General features: G+C 42.2%; 1 protein-coding gene across 1 annotated transcript in view; it reads left to right on the forward strand.

Moving 5' to 3' along the window:
• Positions 1-13,544, forward strand: part of htra1b (HtrA serine peptidase 1b) — a 43,612-nt gene extending 30,068 nt beyond the window's left edge. Inside the window, exons 4-9 of the mRNA XM_063003217.1 lie at positions 6,613-6,807; positions 6,976-7,008; positions 7,951-8,065; positions 9,794-9,851; positions 11,993-12,088; positions 12,737-13,544. Coding sequence (XP_062859287.1) covers positions 6,613-6,807; positions 6,976-7,008; positions 7,951-8,065; positions 9,794-9,851; positions 11,993-12,088; positions 12,737-12,905 — 666 coding nt within the window. The 3' untranslated portion in view covers positions 12,906-13,544. The remainder of the gene's footprint in view (positions 1-6,612; positions 6,808-6,975; positions 7,009-7,950; positions 8,066-9,793; positions 9,852-11,992; positions 12,089-12,736) is intronic.
• The last annotated feature ends 996 nt before the right edge of the window (positions 13,545-14,540 follow it).

A 14,540-nucleotide genomic window follows, 5' to 3' on the forward strand; every position in this document is an offset into this window, starting at 1 on the left:
CCAAGAACATGGATTACTGGAATGCCCTGTGGTCTGACGAGACCAAGATAAACTTGTTTGGCTCAGATGGTGTCCAGCATGTGTGGCGGCGCCCTGGTGAGAAGTACCAAGACAACTGTATCTTGCCTACAGTCAAGCATGGTGGTGGTAGCATCATGGTCTTGGGCTGCATGAGTGTTGCTGGCACTGGGGAGCTGCAGTTCATTGAGGGAAACATGAATTCCAACATGTACTGTGACATTCTGAAACAGAGCATGATCCCCTCCCTTCGAAATCTGGGCCTCATGGCAGTTTTCCAACAGGATAACGACCCCAAACACAACCTCCAAGATGACAACTGCCTTGCTGAGGAAGCTGAAGGTAAAGGTGATGGACTAAACCCAATTGAGCACCTGTGGCGCATCCTCAAGTGGAAGGTGGAGGAGTTCAAGGTGTCTAACATCCACCAACTCCGTGATGTCATCATGGAGGAGTGGAAGAGGATTCCAGTAGCAACCTGTGCAGCTCTGGTGAATTCCATGCCCAGGAGGGTTAAGGCAGTGCTGGATAAAAATGGTGGTCACACAAAATATTGACACTTTGGGCACAATTTGGACATGTTCACTGTGGGGTGTACTCACTTATGTTGCCAGCTATTTAGACACTAATGGCTGTGTGTTGAGTTATTTTCAGAAGACAGTAAATCTACACTGCTATACAAGCTGTACACTGACTACTCTAACTTATATCCAAGTTTTAGTTCTATAGTGTTGTCCCATGAAAAGATATAATAAAGTATTTGCAGAAATGTGAGGGGTGTACTCACTTTTGTGATACACTGTACATTCATTTTCTTATCCATTTATCCAATTAGCGTCGCGGGAGGTGGGGGGGGGGGGGGGGGGGTTGCTGGAGCCTTTCCCAGCTGTTCAATGGGCGCAAGGCACACAGTAACACCCTGGATGGGACGCCAGTCCATCGCAGGGCAGACACACACACATACACACACCTATTCACCTATAGGGCAATTCAGTGTCTCCAATTAACCTGACTGCATGTTTTTGGACTGTGGGAGGAAACCGGAGCTCCTAGAGGAAACCTAGCAGACACGGGGAGAACATACAAACTCCACACAGAAAGAACTTGGACCGCCCCGCCCGGGGATCGAACCCAGGACCATCTTGCAGTGAGTCGACAGTGCTATAGTCGTTTTCAGTTTTTCTTAATTTTTGGGACACCCACAGATCTAAGTAGGATTGTAATGTAACCCCTAAATGCTTTATTAGATCTGACAAGAAGTTTAAGATCCAGTTTAGCTTTAAATCTTTACCTCTCACAGGAATAAATATCATTAATAAACGTAATGGACCAGCGTCAGAGCCTTTGACCATACGCTGCTGTCCAGAACTCTTCTTACTTCATGTTTTTACCTGGAAAGGTTTAAAGTTCCAGCCATGATGGATGGTGATGGATGGTGAAGTTCCCATTTCCTTCCAGGTTCAGGAGACCCAAATGGGTCACGGCTGTCTGTTTGGATTGGATCTGACTGGTCCTAATATTTATGCCTGGAGTTATTAGTCATTTCACATCTGAGTCAACATCCTGAAAGTGTTTGGGTCCATCCAGGGTTCTTAGCTCATTATTCATGAGAAGATGTCCTGGAGAAATGGTTTGCTTTGACAGTTAGAAGGACCTGGACTGGAGTCATGGTCACTGAGTGCAGCGGGTCATGATGATCAGATCTGCTAATAGTAGGGATGTAACGATGCACCACAAGACAGTTGAAAATCGATTCACATGTGTAACGATTCAAATCGGTTTACATGTATAATGAATCAATATTCGCAGCAGAGGGCGCTGGCGCTATTTACCTCGCCTGGTTGACGTCACTACAGGGTTGCCAGGTTCGGAATTTTCCATCCAGATTTATTAATGTGAGGATACTTTCTTTATTTGTATTATTCATTTATTTATATAATGTGGGATTTATTTCATTTCAGTTTTTTTTTTTACACAAAAAGGGAAATGTGCAGCATTGTTTTGCAGTTTGTACCTACCTCAGAAATAAAAGGACATTTATTATTTAGATAAATAAAAGATAAGCACAAATACAGTATTTTATTTTTAAAGAGAAATAATAAAAGGAAACTTTTTACTTTTTTTTACTTTTACTTCTATTTAATTTTGTTTAAAAAATCGGGAAAAAATTGTATCGTGAATCCAGTATCGTGAATCGCATTGCATCGTGGGTAGTGTATCGTTACATCCCTAGCTAATAGAGTTCATGATGGACTGTATGAGCTCAGTGGATTGTGGTCAATGATGAGTAGATGGACTGACACAATAGCCCTAATATCAAGCACTGTTTGTGGTCAAAATTATGTGGACACCCATATAAACAATTATTCCTTTTAGGCTAGAAAAGGTTCTTTCCTGCTGGGATTGCCTTCAGCGCTGAGAAAGCGTCAGATGCTCCCTTGTTATTCAGTCAGATTATCACTCAGAATTAAGGCGCCTCAGCAGGAGCATTTTAAGGACTCTAAGTATTTAGACATGCCCTCTTCTCAGGAGTGTAGGATGATGTAAGATGCGTCTGTGTACAGAGATCACCAGGTTTTCAGACAGACCCAAGGTTTACGAAAATTGGCATGGAGGAACTCTAGTGGTTCTGACCTCAGTCCTATCGAACAGCTGTGCGAGGCAGACCTTGTCGTCCAGCGTTGGTACCTGACCTTACAAATGTGAATATTCTCACAGAAACAGTCCAGTCCAGATGTGTGTCCACATACTTATATAGTGAGTTTTTGAAAACAACAACTCTTCATTTGAGCTCATTACAAACCTCCAGATCGGCGCCAGCTCTAATAAGAGCGTTCTCAGAGTGGCCCTGGCACTGAGCACTCCAGTGAGGTAATGGCTTATGAAGGCTTGAATAACTGAGGCTCCACTTTGCCAACTTTCCCGAATGTTTTGATTCTAAATTTTGCCTGTCTGGTTTTGGCCTGTTGTTTGCAAAATATTGTCCAAGAAGTGCCCAACAGGTGCCAGTGACACATTTCTTCACCATGACCAAGACTGCTGGGCTCCTGCCGTCCTGCGCAGGAACCTGCCATTCCTCAAATAATATCAACAAATCCAGACATTGTGTTGCACAAGTCTCCTATTATAGGTTTAAATCTTTGATAAGGTCAAAAGCATGATGTGTGTTTTGTGTTTGTGTCTATTATTTTTCTTTAAAACAATGTAAAAAATGCACATGAATACATTTTTACTGCTATATTTGACCTATATGCAATAAAGCAGTGTTTAAAACATGATAGTCAGTGATAAACTAAATATGTTTCATTTTATTCTAGGTTGCAGTTAGATCTGGGGTTCAAAACTCAAACTCAGTGTTGTCAGCCAGTCGGGCAGCTACACAGATATGATTAGCTATTTCTTTTGATGGGGCGGGGGGGGGGGGGGTCGGGGTACACTTGCCAGTCAAGTCAAGTCAATTTTATTTGTATAGCACTTTTTAAAATAGACATTGTCTCAAAGGAACTTTACAGACTCCAGGACCAACAGACCAAAAACCCCTGTTGAGCAAACCGAGGGCGACAGTGGCAAGAAAAAACTCCCTTAAAAATACAGGAAGAAACCTTGAGAGGAACCAGACTCAGCAGTGACCATCCTCCTTGAGTGGCCAGTGCGCTCTCATTGTTGGTCCCAGGTCTGGATGAAAAAAATTATGTGTATGTGGTCGAAATTATGTGGACACCAATATGAACAATTATTAATTTTAGGCTAGAAAAGGTTCTTTCCTGTTCCAGCGGGGTCTGTATGAGAATTAGTGAGCTGCCTCGCTGCCTACCTGACCAGCTGCCTCAGTAGAGAGGATTCTAATAAGACATCGAACTCATAAGGCAGATTATTTAGACGCTCTACTTAGACAGTGATTACGGCGATTTAAAAACATTATGTTGCATCAGGAAGGACATCTGATGTAAAAACAGGAACAGTAGGAGATTTAGTGCACTGACCAGATTGTATTTCAACCTTGTGGTCAACCCTAATCCGTATGAAGCAATTACTCAAGATGAAGGAATGAATTACGACTCTTAGCGGGTGCATTTTTTGGTGTTTTGTTGGTGAATGTGAGTGTTGGCCATCAGTGGTTGAGGCTTCTTCTGAAGAACATCACGATTTTGCCAGATCCAGACCACTGCTCATTTGCTAGAAGTTCCCTCGTTGGTTTTATAGTAGGCTTGTTTTTTCAGGGCTGGGTTGCTGGTCCAGTGTTCAGCCATCCTCCCTTCATATCTGCCTTTTTTCTCCCCTTTAGCGCGTCCAATTGCCCGATTGCATCATGCTTCCTCTCCACCAATGCCGATCCCTCTCTGATTGAGGAGAACGAAGCTACCCCACACCCCCTCCGACACGTGGGCAGCAGCTGTATGCATCTTATCACCTACACTTTGACGAGTACAGTACAGCTCAGCGTTGTGTACGGAGAGACACATCCTGACAGCACTCTTTTCTCATCTCTGTGCAGGCGCCATCAATCAGCCAGCAGAGGTCGTAATTGCACCAGTTATGAGAGAGAGACCCCATCCGGCTTAGTCCTGCCCATATCTGAACAACAGGCCAATCGTTGTTCATGTGGCCGCTCAGCCTTAGCCGGTAAGGCAGAGCTGAGATTCGATACCATGTATTCGAGATCCCAGCTCTGGTTCCAGCGTGTGTTTTCACTGCTGCGCCACCTGAGCGGCCCAAATGAATTATGACTCACACAGATGCATTTTCTTTCCTCAGTTTTGTTTGTGTTACTAGGAACGCAGGTTAATGGGTGTTGACCGCCTCTCCTGGAGAAACATCTTGGCGATTGTGCCAGATTCACCACTGCTCATTTGCTAGAAGTTACTTGGTTTTATAGTTTATAGCTTGTTTTTTCATGGCTGGGTTGCTGGTCCAAAGTTTAGCCATCCTCCCTTCATATCATGGATTCCAGGGCAAGCCGTAGCCTAGTGGTTAGGGTACTGGACTAGTAATCAAAAGGTCGCTGGTTCAAGTCTCACCACTGCTGCTGTTGGGCCCTTGAGCAAGTCCCTTAACCCTCAATTGCTCAGATTGTATACTGTAACTGTACTGTAAGTCATTTTGGATAAAGGCGTCTGCTAAATGCTGAAAATGTAAATGTAAAATATCTCATCAATGTTGGGGTTTGATAGCACTTTGCTTGAAATAATATTACATTATTACATTTTACATTTGTAATATTACATATTAAATTTTTTTCTACTACTTTTTGACTTCTACTCTTTCAATCTCTATATGCTCACTTTGGGGCAAATTCTACAGATCAACAACATTGATTACCACAGTTACAGAGACGACACACAGATATATCTGGCTCTCTCACCAGACGATTACAGCCCAAAAGACTCACTGTGTCAGTGTCTGGAGCACATAAATAACTGGATGAGCCAAAATGTCCTACAATTAAATAAGGACAAAACAGAGATTGTTGTGTTTGGCAGCAAAGAGAAGAGGATTTGTGTCGGTGAACGCCTCAGTTCCCGTCTCTAAAAGCCAAAGACTAAGTCCGAAATATTGGTGTTCTAATAGACTCAGATCTCACCTTCAGCAGCCATATCAAAACCATCCCCAAGACCGCCTTCTATCACCTTAAAAATATATCCAGAATCAAGGGTCTGGTGACCCAACAAGATCTAGAGAAGCTCATTCATGCTTTTATTACCACTAGGGTGGACTATTGTAATGGTCTCTTAACTGGACTTCCCAATAAGACAGAGATCAGAGCACATCACTCCAGTTCTAAAATCTCTACTCTGCCCTCCGGTTAGTTACAGAATAGAGTTTAAAGTGCTGCTACTAGTCTATAAATCACTGAATGGATTCGGCCCAGAATATACACTGATCAGCCATAACATTAAAACCACCTCCTTGTTTCTAGGTCAGCTCCACTGACCATATAGAAGCACTTTGTAGTTCTACAATTACTGACTGTAGTCCACCTGTTTCTCTGCATGCTTTGTTAGCCCCCTTTCATGCTGTTCTTCAATGGTCAGGACCCCCACAGGACCACCACAGAGCAGGTATTATTTAGGTGGTGGATCATTCTCAGCACTGCAGTGACACTGACATGGTGGTGGTGTGTTAGTGTGTGTTGTGCTGGTATGAGTGGATAAGATACAGCAGCGCTGCTGGAGTTTTTAAACACCTCACTGTCACTGCTGGACTGAGAATGGTCCACCAGACAAAAATATCCCGCCAACAGCGCCCTGTGGGCAGCGTCCTGTGACCACTGATGAAGGTCTAGAAGATGATCGACTCAAACAGCAACAATAGATAAGTGATCGTCTCTGACTTTACATCTACAAGGTGGACCAACTATGTAGGAGTGTCTAATAGAGTGGACAGTGAGTGGACACGGTATTTAAAAACTCCAGCAGCGCTGCTGTATCTGATCCACTCATACCAGCACAACACACACTAACACACCACCACCATGTCAGTGTCACTGCAGTGCTGAGAATGATCCACTACCTAAATAATACCTATAATATAATATATATAAAACATATTGCTAACGAGTAATTAAATTAAAACGATGCTTTCTCTCCGTTACAGATGAAGCTCCCGGTGCTGCTGCTGGGCAGCTCGTCTGATCTGAGACCTGGCGAGTTTGTGGTGGCCATCGGTAGTCCTTTCTCTCTCCAGAACACGGTGACTACGGGCATCGTCAGCACCACCCAGCGTGGAGGCAAGGAGCTCGGCCTGAGGAACTCAGACATGGACTATATCCAGACTGACGCTATCATTAATGTAAGCAGAAGAGTCCAAACACTTCTGTATGGTCATTTTTAGATCTATTTGGTAACTATTTAGTTTACAAGTTTTAAAGTTTTACATTGTTGCCTGTGATGTGTGTTTTATTTTCTGGCATGTTAGATTTTACATTGTTTATATCACTGAAACTGTTTTTTTCTTCAGTATGGAAATTCAGGAGGACCTCTGGTGAACCTGGTAAGCTCATTCTGTCCTTCTATGACATGCATATGTATATAATGATGTAATGTAATGGCTTTCAAGGGGCGGCACGGTGGGTAGCACTCTCGCCTCACAGCAAGCGGTCCGGGTCCTTCCTGTGTGGAGTTTGCATGTTCTCTCCGTGTCTGTGTGGGTTTCCTCCAGGAGCTCCGATTTCCTCCCACAGTCCTAAGACGTGCAGTCAAATTAATTGGCGATACAAAATTGTCCATGAGATTGTTTGACATTAAACTTGTGAACTGATGAATGTTGTGTAAGCAGTAACTACCTGCCCTGTCATGAGTGTAACCAAAGTGTGTAAAACATGATGTTAAAATCCTAATAAATAAATGGCTGTCGAAAACATGGCTGCAGCTTATTTAGGTTTTGGCCAGCTGCTAAAAATCATACATTTACGGCATTTAGCAGACGCTTTTATCCAAAGCGCCTCACAGTATACAGTCTAGGCAATTGAGGGTTATGGGCCTTGCTCTATAGCCCAAAAGCGGTAACCTGGCAGTGGTGGGTTTGAACCAGCAACCTTCTGCTTACTAGTCCAGTACCTTAACCGCTAGGCTACAACTGCCCTATCACATTGAGTGTTATTGAATCTAACAAAATATGTAATAAAACTATATATATATATATTTTTAATATCGCCACCTTCATTTGCGTGGACTTTCAAATAAAAAAATAGAAGAACGCTGGATTTACTAGCTTTGGTTTGTTGAGATTTCTATTAAACTGCTCTACTATGACAGACCGGAGATAAACACACTCAAGCTCTGACACATCTGGACACATTTTGGAACACAAAGAACCAGTCGATCTTGTCTTTGTTTGTTGATATTTGTTTTTATATACTTATAATGAGTATGTTTCTAGACATGGTGTTATTGTAATTTGTGTGTGTGTGTGTGTGTGTGTGTGTGTATGTAGGACGGAGAGGTAATAGGAATTAATACTCTAAAGGTGACGGCTGGGATTTCTTTCGCCATTCCATCTGACAAGATCCGCCAATTCCTCACGGAGTCTCGTGATAGACAAGCCAAAGGTAAAACAACTTTTATATTGTTCTAATTGTTCAAATTTGGATATACTCAATTCCCTAGTGAAATCTGATGAGCTCTGCTATATGTATAATCTTTTGAACATATTTAAACATATGAACATTTGAGCTTCATTTGAACAGTACTGAGAGATGGAGCTTATATAACTAAACAAATAAAATGTAAAAAAATTACTTTTAAACACAAGCTGTGAAATGTAATGAACAAAAATGGAAATTTATTGTGAGGAAAAAGTTAGGACACCCCCACATTTATTACTACTTAAAATGTCTAAAATTAGAATCCGGTGCACCACATCAGCTGCAATGATTAGACCATCGTTAGAGGACATTGGAGTTTTATTTAAACCTCAGACATTAGTTTGATTTGCTTCTGATTGTTGAAGTAAGTGTTATCACCATGGTGAGATCTAAAGAGCTTTCTGAGGCCTTCAGAAAGAAGGTTGTAAATGCATATGAGTCTGGGAAGGGATTTAAAAAGATCTTAAAACAATTAGAAATCAGCCATTCCACTGTCCGGAAAATCATTTACATGTGGTGAACATTTAAAACAACTGCCAACATGGCCAGGTCAGGCTGTCCTAGCAAGTTCAGCCCAAGAGCAGACCACAAGATGCGTAAAGAAATCTCCAATAATCCTACAATGTCATCACGGGACCTACAGGTAGCTCTTGCCACAGTTGATGTCAAGGTACGTGCATCTACCATCAGAAAGAAATGCACAAGTTTGATTTTCATGGGAGGTGAGCAAGGAGGAAACCCTTGCTGTGAAAAAAACATCAGGGCAAGACTAAAGTTTACCAGAGAACACCTAGACAAAGACTAGGACTTCTGGAACAATGTGCTTTGGACAGATGAATCCAAAGCTGAATTATATGGGCACAATAACAGAAGACATGTTTGGCGCAAACCCAACACAGCATTTGGGAACAAGAACCTCATACCAACTGTGAAGCCTGGAGGTGGAAATGTCATGGTTTGGGGCTGCTTTGCAGCAGCACGGCCTGGCAAGCTCTCCATTATAGAATCCACAATTAATTCTTCACTGTATCAGAGGGTGCTTGAGAAAAATGTAAGACCATCTGTCCAAAAACTGAAGCTGAAGCGGAGGTGGACCATGCAACATGCCAACAACCCAAAACATCCCAGTAAATCCACCAAGGAATGGCTCAAAAGAAAGAAATGGAGAGTTCTGGAATGGCCAAGTCAAAGCCCGGATCTTAATCCTATTGAGATGCTGTGGGGTGATTTGAAACGGGCTGTGCATGCAAGAAACCCATCAAAACTCTTACAGCTGAAGAAATTCTGCATGGAGGAGTGGGGAAAACTTTCTTCCAGTCGATGTCAGAGACTGGTAGATGGTTATAGGAAATGTGTAATTGAGGTTATTTCAGCCAAAGGGGGAAACACCAGCTATTAGGGCATAGGGTGTCCTTACTTTTTCCACACAATAAATTTTCATTTTTGTTTATTACATTTTACAACTTGTGTTTAGTTATATAAGCTCCATCTCTCAATACTGTTCAAATGAAGCACAAATGTTCATTTGTTTAAATATGTTCAAAAAGACAAAGGTTCTCATGGGGTGTCCTAACTTTTTCACATGACTGTATATATATATATATATATATATATATATATATATATATATATATATATATAATATAATATAATATAATAATATAAATAATTTATTTTTCACTTAATTCACAGGAAAAGTTGTTACAAAGAAGAAGTATATTGGTGTGAGAATGATGAGTCTTACCCCAACGTGAGTAAAATCACACACATACACTCATCAACAATATGGGGAAGGATCATACGCTGACTGTCTCCTTTACAATAAATTAGTTTGCACATGGTTAGATCAGTGCTCCTGTTGTCCAGAAAGTTCTGACATTTGCAGTCATGTCAGACAAGCACTGGCATTCCGTACTTTAGAGATAACAGCTCTTACTGTGGTTATATGGAGTCCTAGCGCCTCACAGACGGCTTTGTGAACATTGTCCACGCTCCAGTCTGATGTGCCCTATATCAGTGGTGGGCAAACTACGGCGTGAGGGTCACATAACGGCCCGTTAGGCTGTTTAATTGTCCTGAAGTCCGCATTCATTACCTGTGATACCCTGCGTTTCAGTTGTTTCCACTAGATGGCGCACTGCAAATGCCACCCACCATTGCTAAAGCCGATGGTAAAAATTACGCGGGTAAAAAAGTTGATTAACAACACTACTGCCACTGAAATTAACTAATGTAGGTAAGGTAAACTTTACTTCATAGGTAATAAGTTTCACGTTTAATAATTTATTAATAATTTAATATGCTACTGCCCCGAACCGTCTGTCAAGTTTTAAAACCCAGTGTGGCCCTTGAGCCAAAAACTTTGCACCCCCAACATCCCGCCCTACATGAACTAGTGTTGCAAAATTTGGCATCGATCGATACCAAGTAAATACAGGGCCAGTATCGCTGATATCGATACCGATACTTTTTAATAATAAAGGTTGATGCATCTTCAAATTGCTAAATCTGAATAAATTTTCATGCCATTTAAGTGTATTATTGTAATAAATACATGCATTGTAAGTAGCTGCTCTCAGTAGGGTTGTAAATAAATTCAGATGTTTAAATCGGTCCGATTTCTTGTTTCTGGTGCTTTACTTTCTCACACCGTTACCATCATGGCGTATTACCACAAAGCAGCTAACGCTTTGCTGGGTGAATACATTTGTAAATTTTAATAGTGACCTAATATATGTGTCCTTGTTCATTTAAAATACAAAATCAATGCTATTTTGTTTACATTTATAAGCACAAAGTCAAAAGGAAAGAGCACTTATTCACCAAAACACAGAATGAGAGCCTCACTGCGCATGCATGTGAATAAGGTGCGTCTGTACTTTACGTACGTATAGTTTACACTATTATTTCCATACAATCACCCCATTGCTGTATCTGCAAAGTATTCAAAAACGTACAATCCTACCAATGTGTTGATGTCTGTTAGGATTTTAACAACATAACAACGTGATGGTACCACAACAAAACACAGCAGTGCAGGAGGGGAGGAGTGAGGTGAGCATGTAAGATGTGAGAGGAGCGGTGTCCGTACACAGACGTGGTCTTGACTTTCTGACGAAACGGGAGAAACGTGCTGAATGTAGCGGGAGAAAAAGTACAACTAAAGTATCGATCCCATCACACTAGTATTGATCCGATACCATTATCAACGTTGGTATCGATACTATCGATATTTGGATCAATCCGCCCACCACTATTACCCACAACTTTTCTAAAACCATGGCCTTTAATGTGTGTTGTCCCTCATCAAAAGATTTTTTAAGATTTTCTAAGGCCAGACACTGATGTTGGACGAAGCAGTGGTGTTTAGTGGGGTTGATTTCAAAACTTAAAATGGTCAAACCATGTCTTTATGGCCCTCATAATACAAGTGATCTTCAAAAAGCTTTATATTTTATATTTTGGTTGGAAGCGGTGAGGGTGGGAGGAGTAGTGATTGATCGTGTCTGAGAGACTGAGAGACACTTATAGTCCCGATTTAGCTCCATCTGATTTCCACCTTTTTGGACGCTCAAAGAAGCTTTAAGGGGAAGAAGATTTTCATGTGATGATGATGTGAAAGCAGTGATGTGAAAGCAGTGATCAGTGGCTACGAGCTCAACCAAAAACATTTTTTGCCGATAGTGTCAAAAAGTTGGTACGACGCTGGAAAAATGCATCGGAAGGTGAAGGTGTAGAGAAGTGATGGAATCTGTTTTTGAAATCCTTAATAAATAGAGTAAATAAAAAGTGCGGAAAGCACAGTCATGCTGGAACAGGAACGAACCTAACATTGTGAACCCACCACAAAGCATAACAGTGGAACTGAGGAATCCTGTGTTTTTCTTCTAGCCTTGCTAAGGAGTTGAAGGAAAGGACGTCAGATTTTCCGGATGTGACCTCAGGAGCGTATGTCATCGAGGTCATTTCCAAAACTCCAGCAGAAGTGTGAGTACATACATGAAGGTTTAAAAAGCACAAGTACACACAAGTAAATAAATTCATGTTACCACCACTAGGACTTGGGTTTGAATCTTTTTGTGGACACAATTGGCCGTGTCTGAGGGAGGAAAGGTTGAATGAGGATTCACTTCGTTGCCACTGTAAAAGCAACAAGAGTCTGCATGAGTGGTGGAGGAACACTTGAGTCTAGCGTGTTCCTCCATACATGTTACAGCTCTGTGTAAGGATCCGCCACTGACTGGTGAAAAGAACCAAATGTTTTGGTTCCAAGTGCCACCTTCTGTGTAAAAAGGGCAAACAAGCCAGGTTTTGTCACATCTGCTGACCGGTACATGTGGTCAGTGTGGATGGAGATGGTTTGGAAGCCCTGCGTCCTATTATTGTTCCTACGGTACCGGAACGCACCAGATCCAGACCCAGTGTTTGTGAGGTCGGGCACTGATGTCGGGTGGCTAACAGGTGGTGTTCAGTCCATTTGATCTGCTGTGTCCCAAATACCATAGTGGTGACCATTGGTGGGGCTATTATGTAGAGCGGCACGGCTGAAGCAGGGCCTTTGCACCGTGCAACCTGATACAGCGAGTTCCGGGCATTATGGGCTAATTAAACTGACTTGCCGTCTTGGTTTTGCAGCGGAGGTCTGAAGGAGAGCGACGTCATCATCAGCATCAACGGCCAGCAGATCACCTCGGCCAGCGACGTCAGCACGGCCATCAAAAAAGACGACAAGCTTCGCATGGTGGTGCGGCGAGGAAACGAGGACGTCATCCTCACCGTCGTCCCCGAAGAGGTCGACCCTTGACACCTTGACGCTTCGGCGCCCCCCACCCCCCAGCGTCCCTCCGACCTCCTGCTCTAGCACGAGCTGGTTCTCAGTGATCGCCTGAAAGAGCACGGACTTGAACGACGTGAGTGTGGGACCACACTCGGTTTTAGCAAATATTCTCTGTTTTAACGCTTCTTCTTCTGGTCTGTTTGTGGCAGAAAAAAAATGGAAACGCTCGTTTCTACACCGGAACACATTCACCTCTGGGTTTTGTACTGTTTTATGAGTTCGTACTGCCGAATTATTTTCTTTATTGTTTTTTTATGGTTTGAATCTGTACTCGAGTCATAGCAGGATCAGGTTGGGGAAGTGCCATCAGACGTTTATATCCCATATATCTCTGAAACTGGGCACAATCTGGATATAAATATTCTGCTTTTATTAATATCTGAATGTCTTGAAACCAAACGTTGGAATGTGCCCTTCTGTGACGTTCTGTAATGCTATTATAGTCTTTCGAGTTTTAGGCAAAATGCACATCATTAATATTGACGGATATGAATTAATATTAATCAATACTTGCCGTAAGTATTAATAGCACTGAATAAACCTCATATCACTCCTGATAGGATGACAAACAAGCTGGAAATATTCAAATAAAGCTCTGCTACCCAAGACGTCTCCTTCCTTTTCTCTCAAAAATAAATAAATAAGCTTAGATGATTGATACTAAGGTGTAAAATGTTCCATATTGTGATTAAACTTTGTGCCATGGCCTCAGAATTCCTCCTTAGTCATTATAATGGACTATAGCTGGACTACAGGCTTTGTTGTGTCCATTTAAACATGGCTAGATTGATTGTACCCGGGGCCGCTCTGTGGCTCGGTAGCACTGTCGCCTCACAGCAAGAAGGTTCTGGGTTTGATCCCCAGGCGGGGCGGTCTGGGTCCTTTCTGTGAAGAGTTTGCATGTTCTCCCCGTGTCTGTGTGGGTTTCCTGCAGGAGCTCTGGTTTCCCACAGTCCAAAAACATGCAGTCAAGTTAATTGGAGACACTGAATTGCCCTATAGGTGAATGGGTGTGTGTATGTACTGTATGTGTGTCTGCCCTGCGATGGACTGGCGTCCCATCCAGGGTGTTAGTGTGCCTTGCGCTCATTGAAAAGCTGAGATAGGCTCCAGCACCCCAACCCGCGACCCTAATTGGATAAGCGGTTAAGAAAATGAATGAATAAATGATTGTACCCATCAAGTACAGAGGTACCTTAAAACTCGACGTCAATTGGTTCTGGGATTTTTAACAAACGTCAAGTTTCAAGGTATTTTTTCCCATAAGGATGTTTGGGAAACCCGTTTATGGGTCCATGGTCTTGTGGAACTGCATATATTTTAGGCTTATGTAAAATAATGCGGTGGATTTTGACACTATTACACCGAAAATAACACAAATATAATATACCAACAGTTAGATACAATAAAAGCTGCACTTTAGCTTTACTTCTTTATTGTTTCCTTACGCTTCTTAATCGTGGAGATGCTTGATCTTGGAATACCGTATTCCGTTCAGTACCGGCGCATTCACATGAGAAGCGGCAAAAAAGCTTTTGTGCTGCTGTGCTGTTATTCCCTATGAAGTGTGATGGCAGCGCTCATTAGTGGAGAGAACTTATG

Source organism: Trichomycterus rosablanca, chromosome 10 (assembly GCF_030014385.1).
Source record: "Trichomycterus rosablanca isolate fTriRos1 chromosome 10, fTriRos1.hap1, whole genome shotgun sequence".
NCBI lineage: Eukaryota > Metazoa > Chordata > Actinopteri > Siluriformes > Trichomycteridae > Trichomycterus > Trichomycterus rosablanca.